This window comes from Leptosomus discolor, chromosome 2 (assembly GCF_034619465.1).
Source record: "Leptosomus discolor isolate bLepDis1 chromosome 2, bLepDis1.hap2, whole genome shotgun sequence".
In the NCBI taxonomy this organism is placed as follows: domain Eukaryota; kingdom Metazoa; phylum Chordata; class Aves; order Leptosomiformes; family Leptosomidae; genus Leptosomus; species Leptosomus discolor.
The window spans coordinates 99,854,297-99,876,288 of NC_141392.1; the positions used below are offsets into that span (position 1 = coordinate 99,854,297).

Sequence of the window (21,992 nt, forward strand, 5' to 3'; positions counted from 1 at the left end):
CATCTTCCGTTCTTGTTTCTTCCTTTCCAGAAAATAGCAATTTGTTTTTCTGAATTCTGCAAAATGCTGTCTTGGTTCGGATCCAGCTAACACAGAGAACACTTCTCTGAAAATCTCAGCAAACTTTAGGGGTATCCATGCTCCCATCTTTTTCTCTCTGTTACATACAATCAAAGGGTTAACTTTTAATTATTTTAGTACTTTTACTGATTATTTTGATTTTGGAGCCCATGGAAGAATTGCTCCCATTGTGACTTTATTCTGAAGAGTATCTCTCAGGAGCAAGAAATCTTCTCTGCCTCGGTGTGACTCGGTGCTGTTCGTGATGATGTGCTCTTTCTAGGCTTGAAGTTTTCAAACTAACCTCATAAATCCTCTCCTTTCCTTTAAATCTGCTGTTTAATTTTTGGCCTGCTTATGATGTGAAAAATATTCAGGGTCTGTTCTGGATTTAGAGAGAATTGATTGAAACTGACGATACACAGATAATGAAGGCATTTTCATAGTTCGTGTTAATGCAGCTTCTGAAGCCTTTTGTGTGGTCAGCTGGATCTTGAGCGGAGTAAACTATCTATGTGTTCTGTGTGACTACTGTTAGAAACAGGCCCTTTAAAAAAAAATAAAATTACAAATACAGCTTCCACTTCATGCGCCTTTTGTATTCTTACCAAACAGAAGTGTTTTACTACTGAAGAAGCATCCAGACATCGTTTATGACTTCATCTACCTTCAGTGCTGAAGGAGTTCAGCAAACACATGAACGAATCTACTTCCTTTTCATAAAACAGAGTTTATAGGTTAGAAAGTTCACACAGTAGTGCATCCTGTGGTAGCCTGGAAAAACATCCATTTCTTGAATAACTTTGGAAAGAATAGACCTTGTTCGTAGTGAGCCTCAGCAGGAAGGAAGGGATAAGATGCATTTGCTTCTGTGAATATCCTTTTTTCACCCTGTGATTCTGTAATATCTTCCAGGGCTTATTGTAGAAGAGTTAAAGCAAACGTGAGGCATGTTTTGTATATAGGGCCACTTGCGGCTTACTGTTTCATGAAGGTCTCTGTATAGTTTATTTAAAAGTTCCTTTGTATTCAGCTGCTTTTTTCCCCTGTGATTCTGTGATTTTGAGGGAAGTGAGTTTGAACCAGACCCCGTGGAAGACAGCAGTCATAAATTTGAATTTCTTAAATGGGTTTACCATTCCCTTCCCAACCATTTTGCATATTCTCTTTTTCTGTTCTTTATTTCTTGTATTTTAAAGGTGTTTTTTTAAATCTTTCTAAAAACAGCATCCATTTCTCAAATATACTTCTTGCCTTTTACGGTTTTACTGTGGTTGGTGGTAACAGGTTTTCAAACAGATGAAAGGAGGTCTTGTGGTGTTAGTAGTACAATCATTCCCCGGCTTTTAGCACAGCTGAAGTGTCCTGGTAGCCTGACATAACATGAAACAAGTTGTAGATCTGAAATGCATGGAAAGATGTCGCGGCAGTCAGGTTTTGTTGTATGGCACAGCAGGCACATAGTATTCTTGTGCCTGTCTCTGCTCTCTTAGACTACTGCTTCACAAGGAATTGTCATAACTATATATTACACTGTTTTCACACTTTACCCTCAAAACCAAAGAAAAATCCTATTAAAGAAAGTATCTAGTAAATTAAATGAAGAAATAATTCTTCGCTAGCAGTACCAGAAACTTTTCATAGTTTCAGAAAGAAATATATATGTGTTCAGAAGGATTATGTTATTTTTTCCAAGATGTAAAAATAAAATGTAGCATTTTGGCAGAATGGTCTGTTAATGCTTTTGATTGAAGAGACTAAATTATTAGCTTTAATTGCTAATACCGGTGCTGATGTTAAACTATTGCCTTGTCACTGCATTAGAACTAGCTCAGTCACTGTGATTGCCTTCGTTCAATAACTTATCAACTTTGCCAGTCATTCATGCTGTGTTACAATTGTAGGTGCTACAAAATGATGTTTTAGCTCATCAGTCTACAGTGGAAGCAGTTAAGAAAGCAGGAAATGACCTGATTGAATCAAGTGCTGTTGAAGAAGCAAGTAATTTACGGAGCAAGTTGGAACTTCTGAATCAGCGCTGGCAAAACGTGTTGGAAAAAACAGAACAAAGGAAACAGCAGCTGGACAGTGCCTTGATCCAGGTGAACAGGAAATGATCAAATAAAGAGATAACTCAAAAAAGTGTTTTTTTTACATGAAACACATAGATACATGTATTAGAAGTTGGCCTAAATCAAAACCATAACACAGACACTCCTGAATTTGGAGAACATTTGAATCCAGCTGTATCTTCCACAGCTGGCTGCTGTCTTTTATAGTGCTGAATCAAGACGTCAGCTTTTGGCTACATATTTTTAAAAGGTGTAATTTCTGTGTATGTACAGGGAAAATGTTGATATCACAGTTGCTTGTGTAGCCTGCTTTCAGGGTTTCCATGGTTTTTGTTTTTATGTTTTAGATTGGATTGAGATAGTTTAAATTTTAGTTTGGTTTGGTTTTTTCCTTTGTTTTTTCTTCTTTCATTTCCTTTCATTATTGTAAATATCTGATTAAATCTGTTGCTAGTATACTTCTGCATCTGAGCTAGTATTAGAATGGAGACCATTTAAGTAAGCTCTAAAATGATATGGTATTATTTAGGCCCAAGGTTTCCATGGTGAAGTTGAAGATATGCAGCAATGGCTGACAGACACTGAACGTCAGCTGTTGGCATCAAAACCTGTTGGAGGCTTACCAGAAACAGCAAGAGAGCAGCTTAATACCCATATGGTAAGTATCAGTATTAGAATGCTTTGCAAATTGCATTTCAAGACTATCTTTCAGGAATGTTTATGGTAAATACAGAGCGTGTTCTATATATCACAATGCCTGTACAGTGTCTTAAAAAAATTTAATAGCCTTCAAAACAACACTGTTATTTGTAATGTAGGAAAAGTAGTCATTTGGGAGAGGCCCAAAACTGAGCCATAAATAGTGTCGAGATAGAAATAAAATAACTTTTGCATCCTTATTCTCAGAAAGAAAAACAAAAAGTGTTTATGGATTTTTTTTTTCAATGATTCCTATTCTTCTTTTCCCTTCTGTTCCCATTTATGCTTCTTCTAGGATATGAAGATGAATCTAAAAGTTACCCACATTCATTGGACCTTGAATTAAGAGACTTGATCCTTTTTTCTTGTAGCTAACCAAAGCTGACATTAAAGTCATCATTAGCATAGATGCAGTAAGGACTACTGGCTTATATAGAAACTCTGCTTTAATTAGAAGTGGCAAGCTGATAAGGATGCCTCAATTATTCCCTTCCTTTCTCTTTAAGAAACATTCTATGGATTTCTCCACCCTTGTAGAACCATAGACCTTAAAAAAAGACACTTAAACTTGATCTCTTGCCTCAGAGGAAGGTGGTTCATAGTGCTCCGTTTATATAAAATCATGCTGCGCTGTTAGGCCAGGATGTAACCTCAAACCCAGTAATCTGAACTCCTGACCTCCTGGCTCAGATGTAAGAGTGATATTTACTGAACTGTCCTTAAGCTTGAATATGCCCGACAGTTTCTATTAGAACGCTGCATTGTCATAGCTTTAAAAATCAGATTTTATTTTGGAACGATGCTAAAGGTCATTACCCACCAATGTGGGGCACTTTCTTTTTCTTTTTTCCCTCCAAAATTTACCAGTAACTATTTTTGAGAGTTTACAGTTTTAAATTCAGTTATGACAGGAAACTAGGACAAAACACAGAAATAACCTTGTGGTTTTGAGAGCTCCCAGTCCTTCTCTTTTTGTCTTAAGGAAAGACAGAAAGAAAAAAAAAAAAGAGGGCAAAAACCCCCTTGTTTTTTTCTTCCCCTTTTTTTTTTTTTAATCACAATTCCATGGGAGTCAGTGGAGCTTTTTCCATTTTTCCTTCTGGACTTAAAGTCAGATCAAGACCAAAAAATTTTCCCTGGAAAATGTCAGGGTTCTCTTTGGTGCATTCTTTTACTATGCAACTCAACAAGCCATTTTCTGTACTTACTGCACTTACAGGTCGATTACTTAAAGAATCTTTAAACTGAATGTAGTATTATAATTGGAATGAATGTGAATCTGTCCCTAGGAAGATGTACAGTCGTCTCCTAACTGATTGTTACTATTCTCTGGGCCATCATATAACTGCAGACATTGACTTGTTATCCTTTAATTTATATAACCCTTAAAAAAATAGGGCTTGATATCAGTTTAGTTAAACCTCAGTGAATCTGTGCAGATATGTATAAATTCTCTGAAATATTGAGGCCACTTGTCATATTGAGTACTATTTATGATAAGTTCCAAATTCAAACTTGCCTGTGACATAAACCATGTTAATTTGTGACGTGGAACTGAAGAAGAAAGTTTTGCGCTATATTTTGACTTGTTTCTCATTGGAAATAGCGTTATGAACCATCTTCTTGAGTGAAAGGTCTGTTTCTACGGATAGGAATAAAAGAGCCCTCAGCCATAATCAGTTCACAAATGGAGTTCAGATTGGGCAGCATTTCCAGCTAAGGCAGCTCTATGAAAACAGAAGATACGAAGAGACATTACAGGACACCAGCAGGAAAGGGACTTAAAAAGAGGCCTCTTTGACTGTCCTGGTGTTGCTCAGAACCACCCTCTCCGTTTCTTAAAACAATCCTTTTTCTCAGTTCCTCCTTTAAAATAGCTTTAATTGCTCCTGGCCTCTTAAGAGTGTGACTAATGCAGAATTAACCACTGTGATGACCCCCTGTCTTAGACTGAGCCCAGCCCCTGTGTTTGGGGCCACTCTTGCTGCGCCATGTCTCATCTGTTCAGAGCTCTCTGTGTTTACTTCTTGGGGGGTTCTTGTGCTGCAGTAAAATAAGATACTCCGGGGAGTTACGGGAACCAGAAATAGTGTAGGGAAGTGGGGAATACAGGAGGAAGCAGACTGGGTGACACCACTTTTCGTAGTCGTCAGAAAGGTCGCAAGGAAGCTTTCTGTCCTGTTAAGATCTTAGCTTATGGTTGAACCTACTTCCTGCTTTGCCTTCCTCTGGGATCGAGTACAACCCTGTATACGGTATCTTTTAACCCAAAGAAAATGTTGGGTTTGCACTCTCGTCCTGGGAATTGGAGGAAAAAGTTCTTTTCCTCTTATTCGCAAGCCACTTACTGCTCATTTTGGGGAAGGTGTTTCTCATTTGGGAGTCTGCAGCAACTTTGTTGGTACATTCTGGACAAATATTGAACATGCTCTTTTGAGAGGGATGCATGAGAGCTCCCAGTCTCTTGCCACCTCATCTGTAACGTGCTTAAAAAAGAATATTTAGTAGAATAGTTACAGGTAAAACAGTTGTTACTGTTGTTCTTCCAGCTTTCTTTGTATATGTAAATTGTCTTCAGTGCTCTTGCCTGAGGAGTGAAGGAAAGATACAGACAAAACAAAAGAGACTGTAAAATAAAGCAACCCTCCCAAGTTGTCCCACCCACTTTTGAAGGTGTGTCTGGTAGGTCTGGGTTTTCAGTGCACTGTATAATGCTGACACTTTTTGTGTGTCAGCCACAAATGGACTTTAAAACAACCAAGTTGTAGCAAATTTTGTGCACTAAGTGTGTAGTACTTACTTTGCCAAGCTTTGGATCTCAGAGAAAACATCTGACAGACAATACAAGTTCTCATTTCCTGAAGAACTGGGTCCTTTCTTTGCTCATTTGGCTCTTTATGAATTACATATGTTTCCTTTATTAGTCTTAATCATACCTGCTAAATGTTGAGGGAGGAATAAATATACTAGCATTTGTAAAGAGTATTGAATTTCTACCTGACTGATTTTTGTGGTGCTTTATCTAGGAACTTTGTGCTGCCTTTGAAGCCAAAGAAGAGACATATAAGTGTCTAATGCAGAAAGGCCAGCAGATGCTTGCAAGATGCCCAGAGTCTGCTGAAACGAACGTTGAGCAGGACATAAATAACTTAAAAGAAAAATGGGAATCAGTACAAACAAAGCTCAGTGAAAGAAAAGTATGTATTTTTTACATAAAAATAGAAGTGTAAGTCATGTATTTAAGGATGTTAATGTTCAGTCTTTTATGCGTGCATACTTGCTTGATTCTTGGTGTAAAATCAGTTGTAGAGATGGTTACATGGAGTTCATTGGTATGTTTAGAAAGTTCTGGGAAGACATGGGATTAAAGAAGTTGATTATCCATAATTGGGGGGAGCGTGGGTGAGAATGACACAAGTCTATTCTGTAGAAATACATTAACTGATACTGATAATGCTCATTTGATAGGGTGAGGGCTTTTCTGGTTTTTATTACAGTAATTGTAGACATGAGAGAGTAAATAAAATAATTTTATCGTTCAAGTTTATGTCCTTCTCTGTCCAGAATTGCTGCATTAATTTTCCTAGCTTTTATCCTTTTTTTTTTTCTTAAAATTCCCCCAAACTCTTGGCCTTCTGCCACTACCTTCAAGTGACTACCTTCTGCTCTAACATAGATCAGTAGGATGATTTCACTGATTTGCAACATACGTTTTCTTATTACTAATTTCATTTTGCTTTCATTCCTTCACGAAGTATAGTCCATTTGTTCTACCTTAATCAAACAACGAAAAATATCAATAATTATGAACAGAGGAACTCTCTGTACAGCCGTAATGTATATAAAGCACAAATATTTAACTCACAACTTAGTTATATTTTAAAATAAGAATGCTCGTGTCTCTTAAGGTAACTGGATAATGTAAGAGTGTCTAACTAATTAATACCCGACATGAGCACCTTCTTGCAGGAAGCTGTAAGGTTGGACTGCTCAGCTAGGCTAGCAGTGCACTTGTTTGAAAATCTCTGACTGCTTTCTCATGATCAACAAGAATGCTATGTCCGAAAGTAGTTTTGGTTCAGGCAACCAAAATGATATTGGGATTTGTTAGAAAGAAGTGGTCTAGACAACCTTGCTCTTTGTTTAGTGCAAGAAAGTCAATTAGGTGACCTCTTTGAGGCTCTTCCAAGCACACTGCCACCTGAGATTTCTGATATTCTACTGGTTTTGTACTGAAATCGATAAATCCATGTGTCCCATTAGGATTAAGTAGTAGGCGATATAATATCCTAATGTGGAAAATTTTATCATCGTACTAGGTGCTGTATTTTCTACTCATCTATTGTACATAATTTTACTGTTACTCTTCTGTCCGTCTCCTTTAATATGCTTAAATGTAGGCTGTTATTTTAAAACTCAGAAACTTTGAGCTGGAAGAATGTTTTAAAATGCTGAACTAAAATGGTTTACTCCAAAATGCTGAACTAAAATGGTTCACTTGGCTGAAGCCCCTGCAAAATATCAGCTATTAAAGTATGACCTATCTTTACAGACCAAACTGGAAGAAGCTCTCAATTTAGCAATGGAGTTCCACAACTCCCTTCAAGATTTCATCAATTGGCTTACTCAGGCTGAGCAAACTCTAACTGCAGCTTCTCGGCCAAGTCTTATCTTGGACACTGTCTTGTTTCAAATTGATGAACACAAGGTATGTAAAGAAACAGATGTGTAATGTTTTTCTCCCACTCTGTGGAGATACTTTAACAATGTCCAAATGAACCCTGTAACGCTAGCACTCAGAGAAGCATTTAATTTGTTTTTAAATTGCATTTTGTAGTCTTTCTCGCTACATCGTTCTTTATCAGACTGTTTTTTTTCTCCAGTGTTTACCCTTTGCTTGTGCAACATAGTATTCAGATTAATTTTCTCCCTTTTTTCCAAGGTTTTTGCCACAGAAGTGAATTCTCATCGAGATCAGATCATAGAGCTGGACAAAACTGGAACCCATTTGAAGTATTTCAGCCAGAAACAGGATGTTGTCCTTATTAAGAATCTGCTGATTAGTGTACAGGGTCGATGGGAAAAAGTAGTTCAACGCTTAGTTGAAAGGGGAAGAGCTTTGGATGATGCAAGGAAAAGAGCCAAACAGGTAATCGGACAACAGCTGTTGTACAACTCTTTGAACTTAGCTGTAATTGCATCCAGACTCTTAAAGAATATGGTGCTTTAAAGCACTGTCAAGTAAGTCTGTATTTAGTGTAACAGACACTGTTGAGTTAGTGGAACAGTTGCTGTGATTCACTCATAGAGCACTTCGTTTGTGAGGTGAAAGCGTCATTTTCAACCCAAGCGGTGACTTCTGTCTGCAATACCAGATAGTCTCAAAGAAGAAAGTTACAGTATGGTTTCCAGATGTATATTAGAGCCATCTGTCCTCAAAAAGAAGTTTCACAATCCAACCCCCTTATATTTTAAAGAATGTGATGAACCCCTTTCACTAAGCTGTGGGAGTATTCCTTAGTATATTCTTTCTGGGTTTATGTTGTGCCCTGATTAATACTCATCACTTTGTTAATCTCTTACGTTAGTTACTAGTCCAATATCTTCTGTGTGGTAAGAGATCTCCATTTATTTCCTTAAAAACATGGAAAGTTTTTTTTCACAGTTTTCCTCACCAGGGAGCATTAATTTTTTTCCCCCCTTAGATTCCTGTTCTCCTCACTGAGGAACATGAATGATAAGATGCAGTGTGTGTGAAAGCAATGCAGTATGTTTAAACATCAATAAGAAGTTCTAGCTGCTTTTTATTCAAGTGAACATGACCATTCAAGATTTGGTTGTGTTCACAGCCAAACCACATTCCCATGTTCACTGCTACTGCCACTCAGCTCATAGGGTGAGAACTTCTTTGAGCAATAAATTAGCCCATAAGCCAATTAAATGTTATTTATTTTCCAGCAGTTTCTCTTGTGCATTCATGCACACAGCAGTTCTGCAATGAGATGGATTTCATCTCTATATCCGTTTACAGAGCTGAATACAATAAATTCTTAATTTAGGTTGGCAACTCTCTATGTAGAGCGGGGAAGAAGTACTGAAGGGTACTGGTGTCAAGGCCTGATCCACAGCTCTGAACATCAAGGTCCAGGAGCCTTGAGATGTTTCTGAACTAGTTTCTTGTGTTTTCATCTGTAGGCAGGCCAGGCAAGAATTTTCAAGAGAGATGTGGAGAGAGAAACAACCAGCTTAGAAAAATTGAATCCCAAAGGGATGCTACTTTGTGAAAGCTGGTTGAGTCTTTGGTCTTTCCTTGCTTCCTTCTCCGAAGCACTCTCTTTGTTGAGAGAGGAAGAAAGATCAAGAATGTGTTCCTTGCCCGTCAAGATACCATTTGATATAATGAGAGCATATGAGTGTCCCAGGGAAAATCTTGGGCCCTCGTCCAGACGGGAGTTTTCCCCAGCGATTTACTGCTGTTGTCACATGTAGGCAATAGCTAGGCCCCATTCTTACTCTATTTACTATTAATTACTAAAAATGTGAGAATCTAAGTGAGCAACACATCAACAGAAGTTACTAATATGCCTCTGAAAAATACATACTGTTTGTGCAGAGCATGTACTTAAAAGGTTGTTAATTCTCCTGGGAGAAAGGAGTCTTAGTCCAGTGGGCACATGGTTGGGCTAGTCCCGTTTGAGAGACCGGGGAGAAAAAGCACACCAAGTATTTCCGAAGTCTGCGGAGTACTTGTTTGTCCTGCAGACAATTGGTTTGGTTTCATGTTTTTGGACTATTTTATGAACCAGTGAATTTTGAAATCCGTGTAAATCTCACTTTCTGCAGTTCCATGAAGCCTGGCACAAACTTATGGAGTGGCTGGAAGAGTCAGAGAAATCTTTGGACTCGGATCTTGAAATTGCAAATGACCCTGACAAAATAAAGATGCAGCTTGCACAGCATAAGGTGAGTCATGAGTGATGAAATGCAAAGTGCCCAGTAAGTTGTAGGAAAGTCTATCAGCTTTATACTGTTCAATCAGCAAAGGAAGTAGATTTGTGGCCTTGCTGCAATGAAGCGCTTATTGGCATCAAATTAAATGGTGGTGTGTTACAGGTGGGGAGTGATGAAAAACTTTTCACAGTACCTGATCTATGGGGGAATGGTTAACTATGAAGGGGAAAGTCATAATAATACAGCACCATGGAAGCTTTAAAAAACGAAGTAATACTGTTTCAGAATAAGAATCTCTGAAGAGGTTTTACTATGGGCTTTTTTCCAGTCCTTAAACCACAAATTTACCATCCAGTTATTTGAGTTGTTGATTTTCCTTTCAATATTACAGGACCACCTCAAAACTGAAAAATAATCTCACATTTTGATTGGCAGATACTTCTATCTCAAGTGGAAATGTTAATGAAATCTTCTAGAAAGTACGATGACACCATTAGCAGCAAAAGTTGTTTCTCTTCATGGGGCTAGAAATTCTAGGACGAGCTTTCCACAAACCTGGCTACCGTAGGTGAAAATGTAAAAATCTCCCTGATTAACATGGCTTTTCAAACATAGTGGTAATGTAAAAGCCCTGTAGTTCGATCATACACAGAGCAAAAGGAAGGATGGAAGAAATCCATACTTCATTTTTACTTTTGTAAAGAGCCTAGAATAATATATTGCTGAGGATCAAGTGGGGGTGAGTGGTAGAATCTTCAGAGACAGGCTGTGTCTCAAGATTTATCTTGGAGCACTTTCATCAGAGACAGAGTATTGAAAGATCATTCATTTTTCTACGTTTTGGCATACATTTTCTTCTACTTTCCATGTCAGTTTTATTGTTCTTCGTTTACTCCTATTTTTTCATTCTGCACGGTATCCCCAAGGGTTTGCGTACTTAATTTTTCCCTCAGTGTAGCTTCTGATGATTGCTTTTACCTCCAACAAGTTTTGCCGTATATACTAATGATCGGTTACTGCGTCCGTCTGCGTTATATTTTTATCATCTCTGTTTACATGATGATTTAAGTATTGTCTGTCAACCAGGAAAATATTCTCCTTTAATATGGGAAACTTGGCTGTTGGTCAAGTAAAAGTAGTTTTACCTATGTTTGCTGTTAAAACTTCTAGATAAAACCTGCATTAACATTCTGTTATGCTAACTCTGCAATTTCAGTTTGTTCTGAGATTGCTGCTGTTGCCAGAAGTTGAAGTCAGCGATGGGAATTTAGGAGAAACCAAAATCTTTCTGTTAGGATAGTCTTTCTTGTCTTTTGTGACTTCTCAGTCTTAATCCCTCCACTCCTCTCTTTTCTTTGTATAAAGTTTGAACTCCTCAGGAGTACGGTCAATATGCTGTGACTGTGCTTTGAGGTCCTTTCAGGTCCTGAGGTTTAACGGTATACCTTTATTTTCCTCTCCTCTTCTGAAATGCTAAACTTGATAATCCCACTTGTTCTTTATACAACAGCAGTACGTTTTATGAGCCCAAGCTTCCTCCCATGGATTGGCACACTCATCACTTCTTTCAGCGATAACTCTTTTCCAGCTTCTTTTCATATGAAATGCCTGCAGAGAACAGCTACTTGAGTCACTGGAATCTCATGTCTCATTAAGGAATGGGGTGGAATGTGCCACAGGGACATTAGGATTGAAACTGGTGATTTGGAGGAAGATGAATGTGTGTGAGAGAGGGAGTTCTGTGAACTTTGTGACTTTAAACTCCGAACACGCCCCCCCCACCCCCCCCAAGAAATTAACTCAATTGTTTTTTAATGAGCTGTCAAACCTCCCAACACTGCAATGTCCTTCCTTGTATTTTGAGTCTTTTCCTTCCACTCCCGCATATACCCCCCGTGTCTGTCTTTGTCTTTTCTGTCCAGCCTTGAAGGTTTCTTTGCTCCATTTGGTTAATGATTTTGCTATCTGAAGTGAGTATGTGCTGTGTGTGTGTGCTGTAAGCAATAATTTGGACTTGCTCTTTGCCAGTTGTTCCTGCCAAAAAAAAAAAAAAAAAAAAAAAAAGGCCCTGAAAGAGAAAAGCCAAGATAATATGTTTTCTGTCTCACTCATAGCTAGTGTGTTGCCAGGGACTTTTGGGGGTTATTCATGGTCTGTTTATCAGCAATTTTTTCTCATTTTTACAAGTCAGGAATGGAAAAACCCTTACTAGGTCATCCAATCCATTTCTGTGCTAATGCTGAATGTTCCTTACAGTATGTTTACAAGAGCCTGGCTAATTTTATCTGTGTGTTCCTGTCTTCCTTGGAAGGAAGGTAGATGGTTAATTACTGAGATTTCGTTCATCTTACCTGTCTGCTCCTGGCAGCTTAAACCAAACTCTGCTCTCCGTTACACCTCTGTGAAATGAAATGAAAGTAGATCTGGTGTCGTGTGTGTAGTCTCGCAAAGAATGTTTGAGTACAACCCTTTGTTCACCTTTAAATCTGTTTCTCTTGTATGATCGTTCCATGGCAGCAGTTTTGTTGTGTTCCCTCATGCAAGTCAAGTAACACTGTGCATGTAGTGTTAAGTAGTTAATAAACCCCCTCAAATAAAAGGAGCACAGACATACTGTTTTTATGGAAGGAACTTTCATAAAAAACTGGTCGTTTTCAGTTTGAAAATTATTTTTGTTTTTATTGTAGTTCTATCTTGACAATGGTGTTTGTGTTCTTTCTTAAAGCGTGTTTCCTTGTTGTTTTATATGAGGAAAACGAAAGGACAGTAAGGAAATACTGAATTGCAAAACAAACGCTGCCTTTTTTTTATTATTTTTTGCCTCATGGATTTTGATCCTCAGTTTCCTCTGGATCCTGAAATAACCCTGCAGTAAGGACAGTACAGTGCAAAGTACCAAGCAAGTTTTTAAAAAAGGAACCTTGAATCACCCTAGGTAAAGTTGTCCGCAGGGCATAACCCAATGCCTACCTCCATTCCCCCTGAGCTTTCCCTGACACACGTTCACATGTAAAAAGAGGCGATCACTATGTGGACGCATGGGAAAGTTGGTGGAAGAGTTGTGAGCTACTGTGGCACAAGTTGGTGCAGGCCAGCTGGGAGCAGCTTGCCGGTCGGAAGTGAGCAGCTGAGCGTGTGCTGGCGGTGACCAGGAGGAATCCTTGCAATCTTTACATGCCCTGAGCAATTACTGTAAGTTGTAAGTGGTAATCATTTCATTGCTGGATGTGATGTTACTGAACTTTGCTCTGAGAAACAGATGAAAATCTGTTTCAGCAGACACTGAGCAAAACTCTTTTCGTCCTTGGTTTTTTTTTTTTTTTTTTTTTTTTTGGTGACAAAAAAAACCAAAAACATATTTCTTTTATTCTGCATATGCGAATTTCCTAAAGCAAACTTGTGGTTGTTTTCTTGGGTTTTTTTTAGCTGATTTCCTACATAAGGGTGTAAAATAAAACACTTCAAGCATTGCTGCAGTTTAAAAGCTGTTGTGTGGGGCTGATTTTGTCTTTTGGCAGTTTTCCTTTATTAAATTTTTTACTTTGTCAGTTGGTTAACTCCTCTTTGGTATCACTTGAGCTGTGTTTCTGTGTTACTCCTCTGTGCCTGTGAAAAGCTTCCAGAGGCTCTGTGCAGAACGAGCTGTCAGAGCTGGCAGGCAGCTGCAACTGCTGTGTCACTGTCATCTTCCAGAGTCCCTGGATCACAGAAATCTAGCACAAATTGTGTTATTGTGATGCCACCTGACTGCTTCTTGTGCCTGGATCTGTATACTTGTGTCATACAATTCTTCCCAGTTACAGCATGCTTCAGTCTTAGGCGGGTTAAATGCTTGTGGTTGGAGGTTTCCCAGCTTGACCATGGTGAGCTAAAACAGAATGACCTTCCTAGCCCTTGGAGTGCTTTACGCTGGCTTGAAATCTTAGTATGAAAAAAATGTAGTGTGAAGACTGCTTAGTTTATGGTTCCTGAAGTAGGAGTTCTTTCACATTCTTCTGACTACCAGGGAGCTCCTTGCTGAAATTTAGGAATATTATGGTAGGACAGGAATCGTTGCTTTCACTAAAGGAGGGGTTTTCCAGAAGTTGTTCCGGTAGGCCTCAAGCTACCTTCCCAGAGAGGGATAAAAGGCAGAGACTCTGCTAGCATCAAGCCCTGTATAATTTCAGGTGCACTGTGGCACTAGCAGACTGGAAATTCTGCAGTAAGGTTAAAATTTTCTTGCACCAACATTTACAATTTCCATTGCAACTACTGTGTCAAAGATTAATTAACTGTGCCCTGTAAGCAGTTAATGCTGTACAGGTGTTTTCTTTTTCTTCCGTATATATATAGGAATTCCAGAAATCTCTTGGTGCCAAACATTCTGTGTATGATACCACAAATAGGACTGGACGCTCCTTGAAAGAGAAAACCACCTTGGCTGATGATAATTTGAAACTTGATGATATGCTGAGTGAACTAAGGGATAAGTGGGATACAATTTGTGGAAAATCAGTGGAAAGGTAAATGAAAACCAATCTAATTGTTCAGCACATAAGAAAAAAGGCTTAGGAGAATTCTTTTGACTTCTGTCATGTGAAAGTAAAACCAGAGTGGCTAGCTTGTTTGATAATTAAGAGTACCAAAGCAGTAAAATACTAGAAATGCATACTTTCCTGATGGTATGGAATACGACCGCGGGCGGGGGCAGGTCCCACTTTTTAAAAAGGGAAACACTGATTTACAGCTCTTAGTTGCTATCATTTTGTGCTGAAAATGTTTTCTTACAGTGTATGAATGATTATTTTGTGTGTGTGTTCATTTTTCTTCCCCCAGACAAAATAAACTGGAGGAAGCCTTGTTATTTTCTGGACAATTTACTGATGCTCTGCAAGCTCTCATTGACTGGTTATACAAAATTGAACCTCAGCTAGCAGAAGATCAGCCAGTACACGGAGACATTGATTTAGTGATGAATCTCATTGACAATCATAAGGTAATTCCAAAAGTACTCTTTTTTTTTTTTTTTTTTTTTTTTTTTTTTTTAATTACTAGACTGGTCTAAAGTGTAGCATTTTAGTGCTGTCTTTATTTTGCTGTTCTGTAATTTTTAGAAACACAGAATCATTTTATAACCCAAACATGTCATCAACAATAAACAATGCTATAAAACATTCGTGGAAGAAACAACTGTTAATGACTCATGAAACAAGTTAGCATTGAGATAGTCTGTTTAATGCTGCTATCCTGTCTGTGAATATCACGCCAAAATTCACAAGTGTGCATCTATGAATATGTGTATATGGATAAGAGGCGGCAACAATTATTTTACTGGAAATCTTTAAGGGAGACAGAGCTTTTTATTTAGTACCTCTGCTAACCGAATGTCCAACGCCCTTGTCATGACTGCAGCAGCCTTTCAGACCTGCAGGGCTGCTGTATATTCACCAAGAAAAGTGGTTGCAATGCTTAAGTTATGCATGGGAGTACACAACTAGACTGTGGCCCAGGAAGCCTAGACTGGCAAGCTGCAGTATTTTGTTACTGAAGTGGTTTTGGAGCAAGTAGGAGATGTGGGGTCTGCCTCTGAATCAGAGTTTTGCAGTTCAGCATGTCAGAAGAAATGGCAGTTGAAGTTACTAGTATTGCAAAGGCTACACACAGTGAGAGCTCTGGAGCCTGGGAAGTTTACAAGGTGAAGGTCCCTCTGTTCATCCATGAGTGACTACCAGTATCCAAAGACTATTCGGTGAGGAGGAGATTTTGTCCCTCATGGAAAAAAAGTATTTGGAAACATGGGTTGGCTATAAAAATTAGCCTGAAATATGCTGGAATTGCTTCTGAAATCCCATTGTATATCGCAAGTAAGTCCTAGTCAGTGGGATAGTATCTTGTAATTGTCATACCTTTTTTTAAGAGCTTCCTTTATGTAACCGGAGCTTGTTCCATCTGCAAACGTGAACATACTCTCACATAAATATATGACTATGTGGCGAGATCTACAGCCTTACAGTCAGACCCCAGATGGGGTTTTATTTCTGTTTTTATGATTTTAAACATTCTCCTTGATTGTTAGCGTTTTATCTGAACTTTTCCTGCCGCAGCAATCTTGTGCATTAATCAGTGTGTCAGATCAGTTGCTTTGATAAAAAGTGTAAAGCCAGCGTGGTAAGGAGGCTGGATTTCCCATGCATTGCGTCAGGATGGGTTCTCAGGATCTGCCTGACATTTTCCTACCATATTCCAGTTTTATTAGAATAGGGTAGAGTGTAAATGTCTTCATATGGAATCTAATAAGCAGAACTTGTGTGTTTTACATCACTTAGATGGAGTTACTCTTGACTGAACTAAACCCGTATTTTGATTTCTTCTTATAACCAGTAGTTTCTTGTTATTCTTTACATAATTATGCCTTAACGAGTTAAACATTTCAGTTGTATGTGGTGGTGCCTAGGTTTTCCAGAAGGAGCTGGGAAAAAGAACAAGCAGCGTCCAGGCTCTGAAGCGCTCTGCCAGGGAGCTGATAGAAGGCAGTCGTGATGACTCTTCCTGGGTCAAAGTCCAAATGCAGGAGCTAAGCACTCGCTGGGAGACAGTTTGTGCCCTGTCAGTATCCAAGCAAACACGACTGGAACAGGCTCTTCGGCAGGTAGAGGAGTATTACTGATGCTACATGTACTTTATGAGGAGCAGTGAAAATACCTTGCAGTCTAGTTCCCAAAAATTAATTTGATTTTCACTTAATGCCATTCAATTTAATTTAATTTCACTCAAAGATATTAATTTTCTTGCTCATGCATTGCTTAACTTGTCTCTGTCCTTTTACCACAGCACATAAGTAATGCCTCTTAGCATTTATTATTGCTGTTATTGCTAATCTATACCACAAATACAAAACAAATGTTTCAAAGACCTTACCATCTAAGGAAATCACTGAAGTTACAGTCAAGCATGAAGGGTGATTAAGAACTATACCCCCTTCACAGGAAGCTGGAGATTGCAATCGTATTTATGCCCTTCATGTCTTAGTGGAAATTTGTGTACTGAAAACTTGTTTACATTGGCACAATTACAGTGCACGGTGAAGTACACTGCAGAAAAACCTGAGTTGTGCTGAGTGCACTCGGGAGCTGGAACAGTGTGTGTATGTCAGTATTGGCTGGTACTGATCCCAAGGAAATAGGTCCATCTGTATTGCTTCCAAACCTGGGATAATAAGAATGTACAGCTCTGTGGAGATACACTAGCTTGGGTTGATGCTAGGATGGGGCTCCTGCAATAGCAGTGTATCCACTGTGTACAAAATTCCTGCACTGTTTTTCCCAGGGTACTGTGTCCAGCTCTCCGGTCTCTCAGCAGGCACAATCCTGAGCTACCTCAGACACTAATTGTGTCTGAATATGGTGTGCCCAAAGCTGGAACTTTCTTGTTTTCTCCAGACATAAAAGGGTCAGTCACCGATGGGCTGTCAATTAATTTTTCTTAACCGGTGATTTAGGCTATGCAGAAAATACGAGTTCTCATCTCTCCAGCTGGTCCATGAAAGCACCTCCTGTGTAATTTGTCAGCGTGAAGGCGTGACGTTCTCAACTGAGCTGCAAATTCACTATAAATCAGATGGCTAAAAGCATGAACGGGCTTTTAGGCTTCCTATAATTTTTTGGGAAATATGTGATATTTTTACAGTTATGAAAATGTAATACTGTATATCATTGACTTTTTAATGGAAAGTTAATGTGCCAGTACTGCTGCATGATTAATGACTCCAAGTGTGGGCTCAGCCTCCTTGTGTAAGCTGCAGTGTGTCTGTCAGATCCCCTCATGAGTGACCGTGACTACTTCTTGTATTTTAAAGGCAGAAGAATTCCACTCTGTTGTCCATGTCCTTTTGGAGTGGCTGGCAGAGGCAGAGCAGGCACTTCGTTTCCATGGAGTCCTTCCAGATGATGAAGAGGCCTTGCGTACATTGATAGACCAGCACAGGGTAAGCAACAGAATGAAGAGAGTCCTCTTCATTCTAGTAGGTCTCTCAGAGGGTAGAATAAATGAAAGGAGGCAAAGTCTATCCCACATAATCATATCTAGCATCCAGTGTTTGGTTTTGCAACTGTTTCTATAGGGAAGCTAGAAATTTAGTGAAGTCAATAGTTTTCTGCCCATACCGGTGTTGGGCTGTTGTTTGAGTCATCTTGGCTTACTAAGAAAATAATGGGCCTTTAAAAAGTTGCTAAAACCACTTAAGAGACAGATGCAAACCCTTCTGTGGAATATGTACTGCCTGATAATTAAACACAGACTGCTACCGTAGCAAAAGGGTATCTGTCTTCTTAGCACCACTGAGCAAAACAGCGTATATTTCTCTTTCAAGGTCATCTGTAAATGTCAGCAGAATGATGTTATCGTCCATTAACCTTCTGTCATGGTGAAACGGCATGCTGTCATGCTTCACGTGCATTAGGTACTGAAAAGTTGCAGTGCCATAGGTACTGCAGATACTAGATTATAGGCCATCAAACTAACTTTGCAGTCATGAAATGGGAAAATGAGTAATTAAGGAGCGTAGAGGTTGTATTTTTCATTCTGCAAACAGGAGGCTACAAACATGCACATTTTAAACCCATGCAAACCCTTCTCATAAGTGTGGTAGTAACAGTACCAAGAACGTAGTGTAAAAGTGAAATTGTCCATGATGTTATAGAACAAATTATGAGAGTAATGTATTTGTTCGTCACTGCTCTGAAGAAAGTTATAACAAAATTTACAAAATGGTGAGTGGAAAAGCATCCTGTTTAAATTGAGTTTGGGGATATTAATTTGCAGAGTAGTGCATGCAGGGTATGACTATCTAATGGTCCTTCACTAAGGATTTTTCAAGGTACTCAAACTTCAGTGTTTTGAAGAAGTTTTCAGATTTAAGTTAGGGCCCTGGAAACTGGGTGCTGTTCTTTAGCTGGCAATTGTACGTATGCATCAGCACGTGCTGACTGATGCTGGCAGTAGCAACCTGCTGTCTCCGATGCAATGAAATTGGTGTTTTAGCTGCCTTTCCTCCACACGTGCTTCGTCACTTCCCTTTTATTTAATTTTTTGGTCTTCTGCATACAGAGGAAAGAACTGTCTGAATGAAATCTTAGATCCACTGAAATCATTAGGAAAAAAAAAAATCTTAAATTTCTACCTCTGCAATGTAGATTGATTATCAAAATGTCTCTGTACAAAAGCTCAAAATTGTGCTGCCAAAGCTGAAGCATAACTTGGAACCTCAAACCAAAGCAAAGTTTGTCTCTGAGAAAACCTGTCCAGCTGGGGAGAATAATAGCAAAACACAACCAACCTCAGTGTTAGATGTGGCCATACTGTACTTAAAATTTTTTTAGTAGGGTTTAGAAGATGTTCTCCTGACCACATTTTCTTCTTAAAGGCCAAATAACAGAAATACAGAAATTGCCAAGCTAGGAAAGATTGTGGCACTGCTTCTTTAACCACTCAGTAAGCACATACAGCAAAATCTTCCTTGAATGAGTGATCTCTCCTCTTAAGGTTATAACATTAGCTTTCAAGAAGAAAAAAAAAAGAAAATAAGAAAAATGTAAGATGTGGTAGTAGTTTTAAACAGCAAGTCTGTATTGTAGTACTGCAATATTAGTATAAAAACTGTATGACTGACATTATTTACATGAGTATGAACTGTATCATCCTTTTTTCACTGCAATTCTTGTAAAAAGGTTTTAATGCGTTTGTATCCAGCTACATGTTGAAAGGTTTCTTCAGGACAATATTTTATCCAAATGGTGCATCTTTATGCCCATTACTGATTTTCTTCTCTTGAATGCTGCACATGATTTAATGAACTCTACGATCTCAGGCAGAGAGGTTTCTGTCACTCACCATCCTCTCTAGGGACTGAGAGGTGTGGTGGGTTAATGCACTGCATTAGTTAGTGAGAAGCATCCCGTCTCCTCTCTTGTAAATGTGTCTATATCACTGGATGGCCACAGAGCTCAATACAACTAGTGTCCTTTGCTGAGGGGAAGCTTAATACACTGTGTGTAGTGTCTCATAGATTTAGATTTCGAGATACTCTAGTGTAGTTGTGCAGGGGAAACAGTGTTGTTGTTGCCTTTTTTCCTTCTGGCCCTGGCTTATTTTGGTAATCTCTCACTACAAGCCACCTTGACTTTTCAAAAAAACTGTTTTGAGCTGAAATATTGTAAGAACAAATGCATTTTTTTGAGATAAGAACTGCTATTGTGATTGGGTCTTAAACGCTGACATAAATTTACGCTTAAGTCAGAATCAGTTAGTAACTGAATATCTTTAAATGTACAGCTTACCTGGCTTTTAGAGCAAGGTAGAAGAGTTGGTTGGGTTGTTCTGGGTTTTTAAATACTTTTTATTTCATAATAGCTTCATATTTAATTTGTAAAGGCACAGGATAATGTCATTATGGGTTGTAGAATCTGTTTTTACAATGTTTAGGTGATTTTGAATTTTCTAAGATCTGACTTGGCTGATCTTTAATTTCTGGAATCCAAAATAGCCCTTCATGGATGTAGAGAGGAGTTGTTAAACTTTCAGAGGCATGGTTCCATTTTGTTGCCCAATTAAAGATGTTAAAATATAAACAAAGAATTCCCCTAGGCAGTGAGAGCTGTTGGCAGTTCCTGTTAAGGGTGCTGCTCGCAAAGACACACAGACTTACACAACATTTAGACATAAGAAAACAGGCAGAATAGTAAAGCCATTGTAGAAATAATACTAGTGGGGGGATAATACTATAGAAGGGATGGGAAAAATCCTTCAGGTTTTTGTGACTTGTTGTCCATCCCCCCCCCAGTTTTGGTCTTGCCACCCTTTCCTCCCGAGGAACATGAACAGCTATGAGGTTGGATGTCTAAAGCTGTAAACATCCTTTTGCTTTGAGAAGATTTTTCCCACGTGGCAGTGCCTCTGAAAACAGCTGCTTAATTAGTAGTCTCTGTCCCTGTTCTTGCTGTGTCTCTCCCCTTCAGCTGCTGAGTTTTCACATTTATGTTAGTTTAGTGTAGCTGCTCCTGAAAGTCCTCTGTCATCTTGTCTGAGCATGTTATTATAATTGCACATTTCCAGCCTCTGCTAGGAGCTTGATAGTTTATTATGAAGAATAATTATAACTGACAGACTACTAAGTCATCTGAAACGTTGCCAATAGTGATTCAAACTATCACATAGTTGATTTACAGCACTTCTAAAATGCTACGATTTTCCTTCTTTTTTTAGTAAGGGCATGTGTCTTTCAGGTATTTACAGTATGGTGGGCTTTTAAGGAGTGGCAAGCTGGGGTAAAGATTTTAGAGCTTCATTTAGTACTTTATGTGGAATAGGTTTTTTAAACATTTTAAAGTTTTCTCAGACAAATTAAATTTACCTCTTCCACGCTGAATCTGCTTGAGTGATTGAGAGGCTTGTGACCTTCCATATCACGCACTCGGATTTCTCTTGCAAATTTTGTCAACATCTAATTGAAATTATTACCTCTGGTTTAGGAATTTATGAAGAAACTGGAAGAGAAAAAGGCGGAACTGAATAAAGCAACAGGTATGGGAGAAGCTATCCTAGCTATCTGCCACCCAGACTCCATCACCACCATTAAGCACTGGATAACAATCATCAGAGCCAGGTTTGAAGAGGTCAGTATATGTCAAGCCATCTTCATGGCAACAGTCTATCTTTGATTGGAACATAGCTGACAACTAACACAGTACTTACACTGGGAGGAAGTGATCCAGCTGTCGCGAGCTAAACATTTAAGATACCCGTATGATGGATGTGAATACCATGCTTCCCTGTGTTTTATTTTAAAACTTATAGGGCTTTAAGAACTAAAGCAGATGGCCCAGCTTCTTTGTTTGTATGTATTAAAGGAAATACTGCCTGACACTTCCCATGTGAAGAAAGCCAATAGTTTCTAGGGAGACACGTAAAAGTTACAATGGAATGAAAATACAGAGCAAACTTGAAGTATTTTCTAATTGGATTAGGGAGGATTTCAGTCCAACATATGCCTACTCTAGAAGGTCTCCAAATGATTTAAGTGGCTACAAGTAGGTCTCAGAGGGTGTACCACGCTCTCAGCTGCTAAGGTGGTATTCTCTGTGTATACTAAGTTTAAGAAAAACAAAATATTGGTGTTAGTATTGTGATAAATTACAGCTTCAGGAGTGCCTAGGAGGAAGATAGACACCAAAT

The 21,992-nt window shown here is 38.8% G+C and overlaps 1 protein-coding gene across 8 annotated transcripts in view; it reads left to right on the plus strand.

Annotated features, from left to right (window-relative positions):
* DST (dystonin) overlaps nucleotides 1–21,992 on the plus strand; it is a 313,666-nt gene that overhangs the window by 271,582 nt on the left and 20,092 nt on the right. For all 8 annotated transcript variants that reach the window (XM_086461505.1, XM_086461508.1, XM_086461507.1 and 5 more), the window contains 11 exons: nucleotides 1,965–2,162; nucleotides 2,662–2,790; nucleotides 5,858–6,028; nucleotides 7,384–7,539; nucleotides 7,774–7,980; nucleotides 9,675–9,794; nucleotides 14,118–14,287; nucleotides 14,601–14,760; nucleotides 16,219–16,413; nucleotides 17,620–17,748; nucleotides 21,290–21,433. In XM_086461505.1, the coding sequence (XP_086317631.1) occupies nucleotides 1,965–2,162; nucleotides 2,662–2,790; nucleotides 5,858–6,028; nucleotides 7,384–7,539; nucleotides 7,774–7,980; nucleotides 9,675–9,794; nucleotides 14,118–14,287; nucleotides 14,601–14,760; nucleotides 16,219–16,413; nucleotides 17,620–17,748; nucleotides 21,290–21,433 (1,779 nt within the window). The remainder of the gene's footprint in view (nucleotides 1–1,964; nucleotides 2,163–2,661; nucleotides 2,791–5,857; nucleotides 6,029–7,383; nucleotides 7,540–7,773; nucleotides 7,981–9,674; nucleotides 9,795–14,117; nucleotides 14,288–14,600; nucleotides 14,761–16,218; nucleotides 16,414–17,619; nucleotides 17,749–21,289; nucleotides 21,434–21,992) is intronic.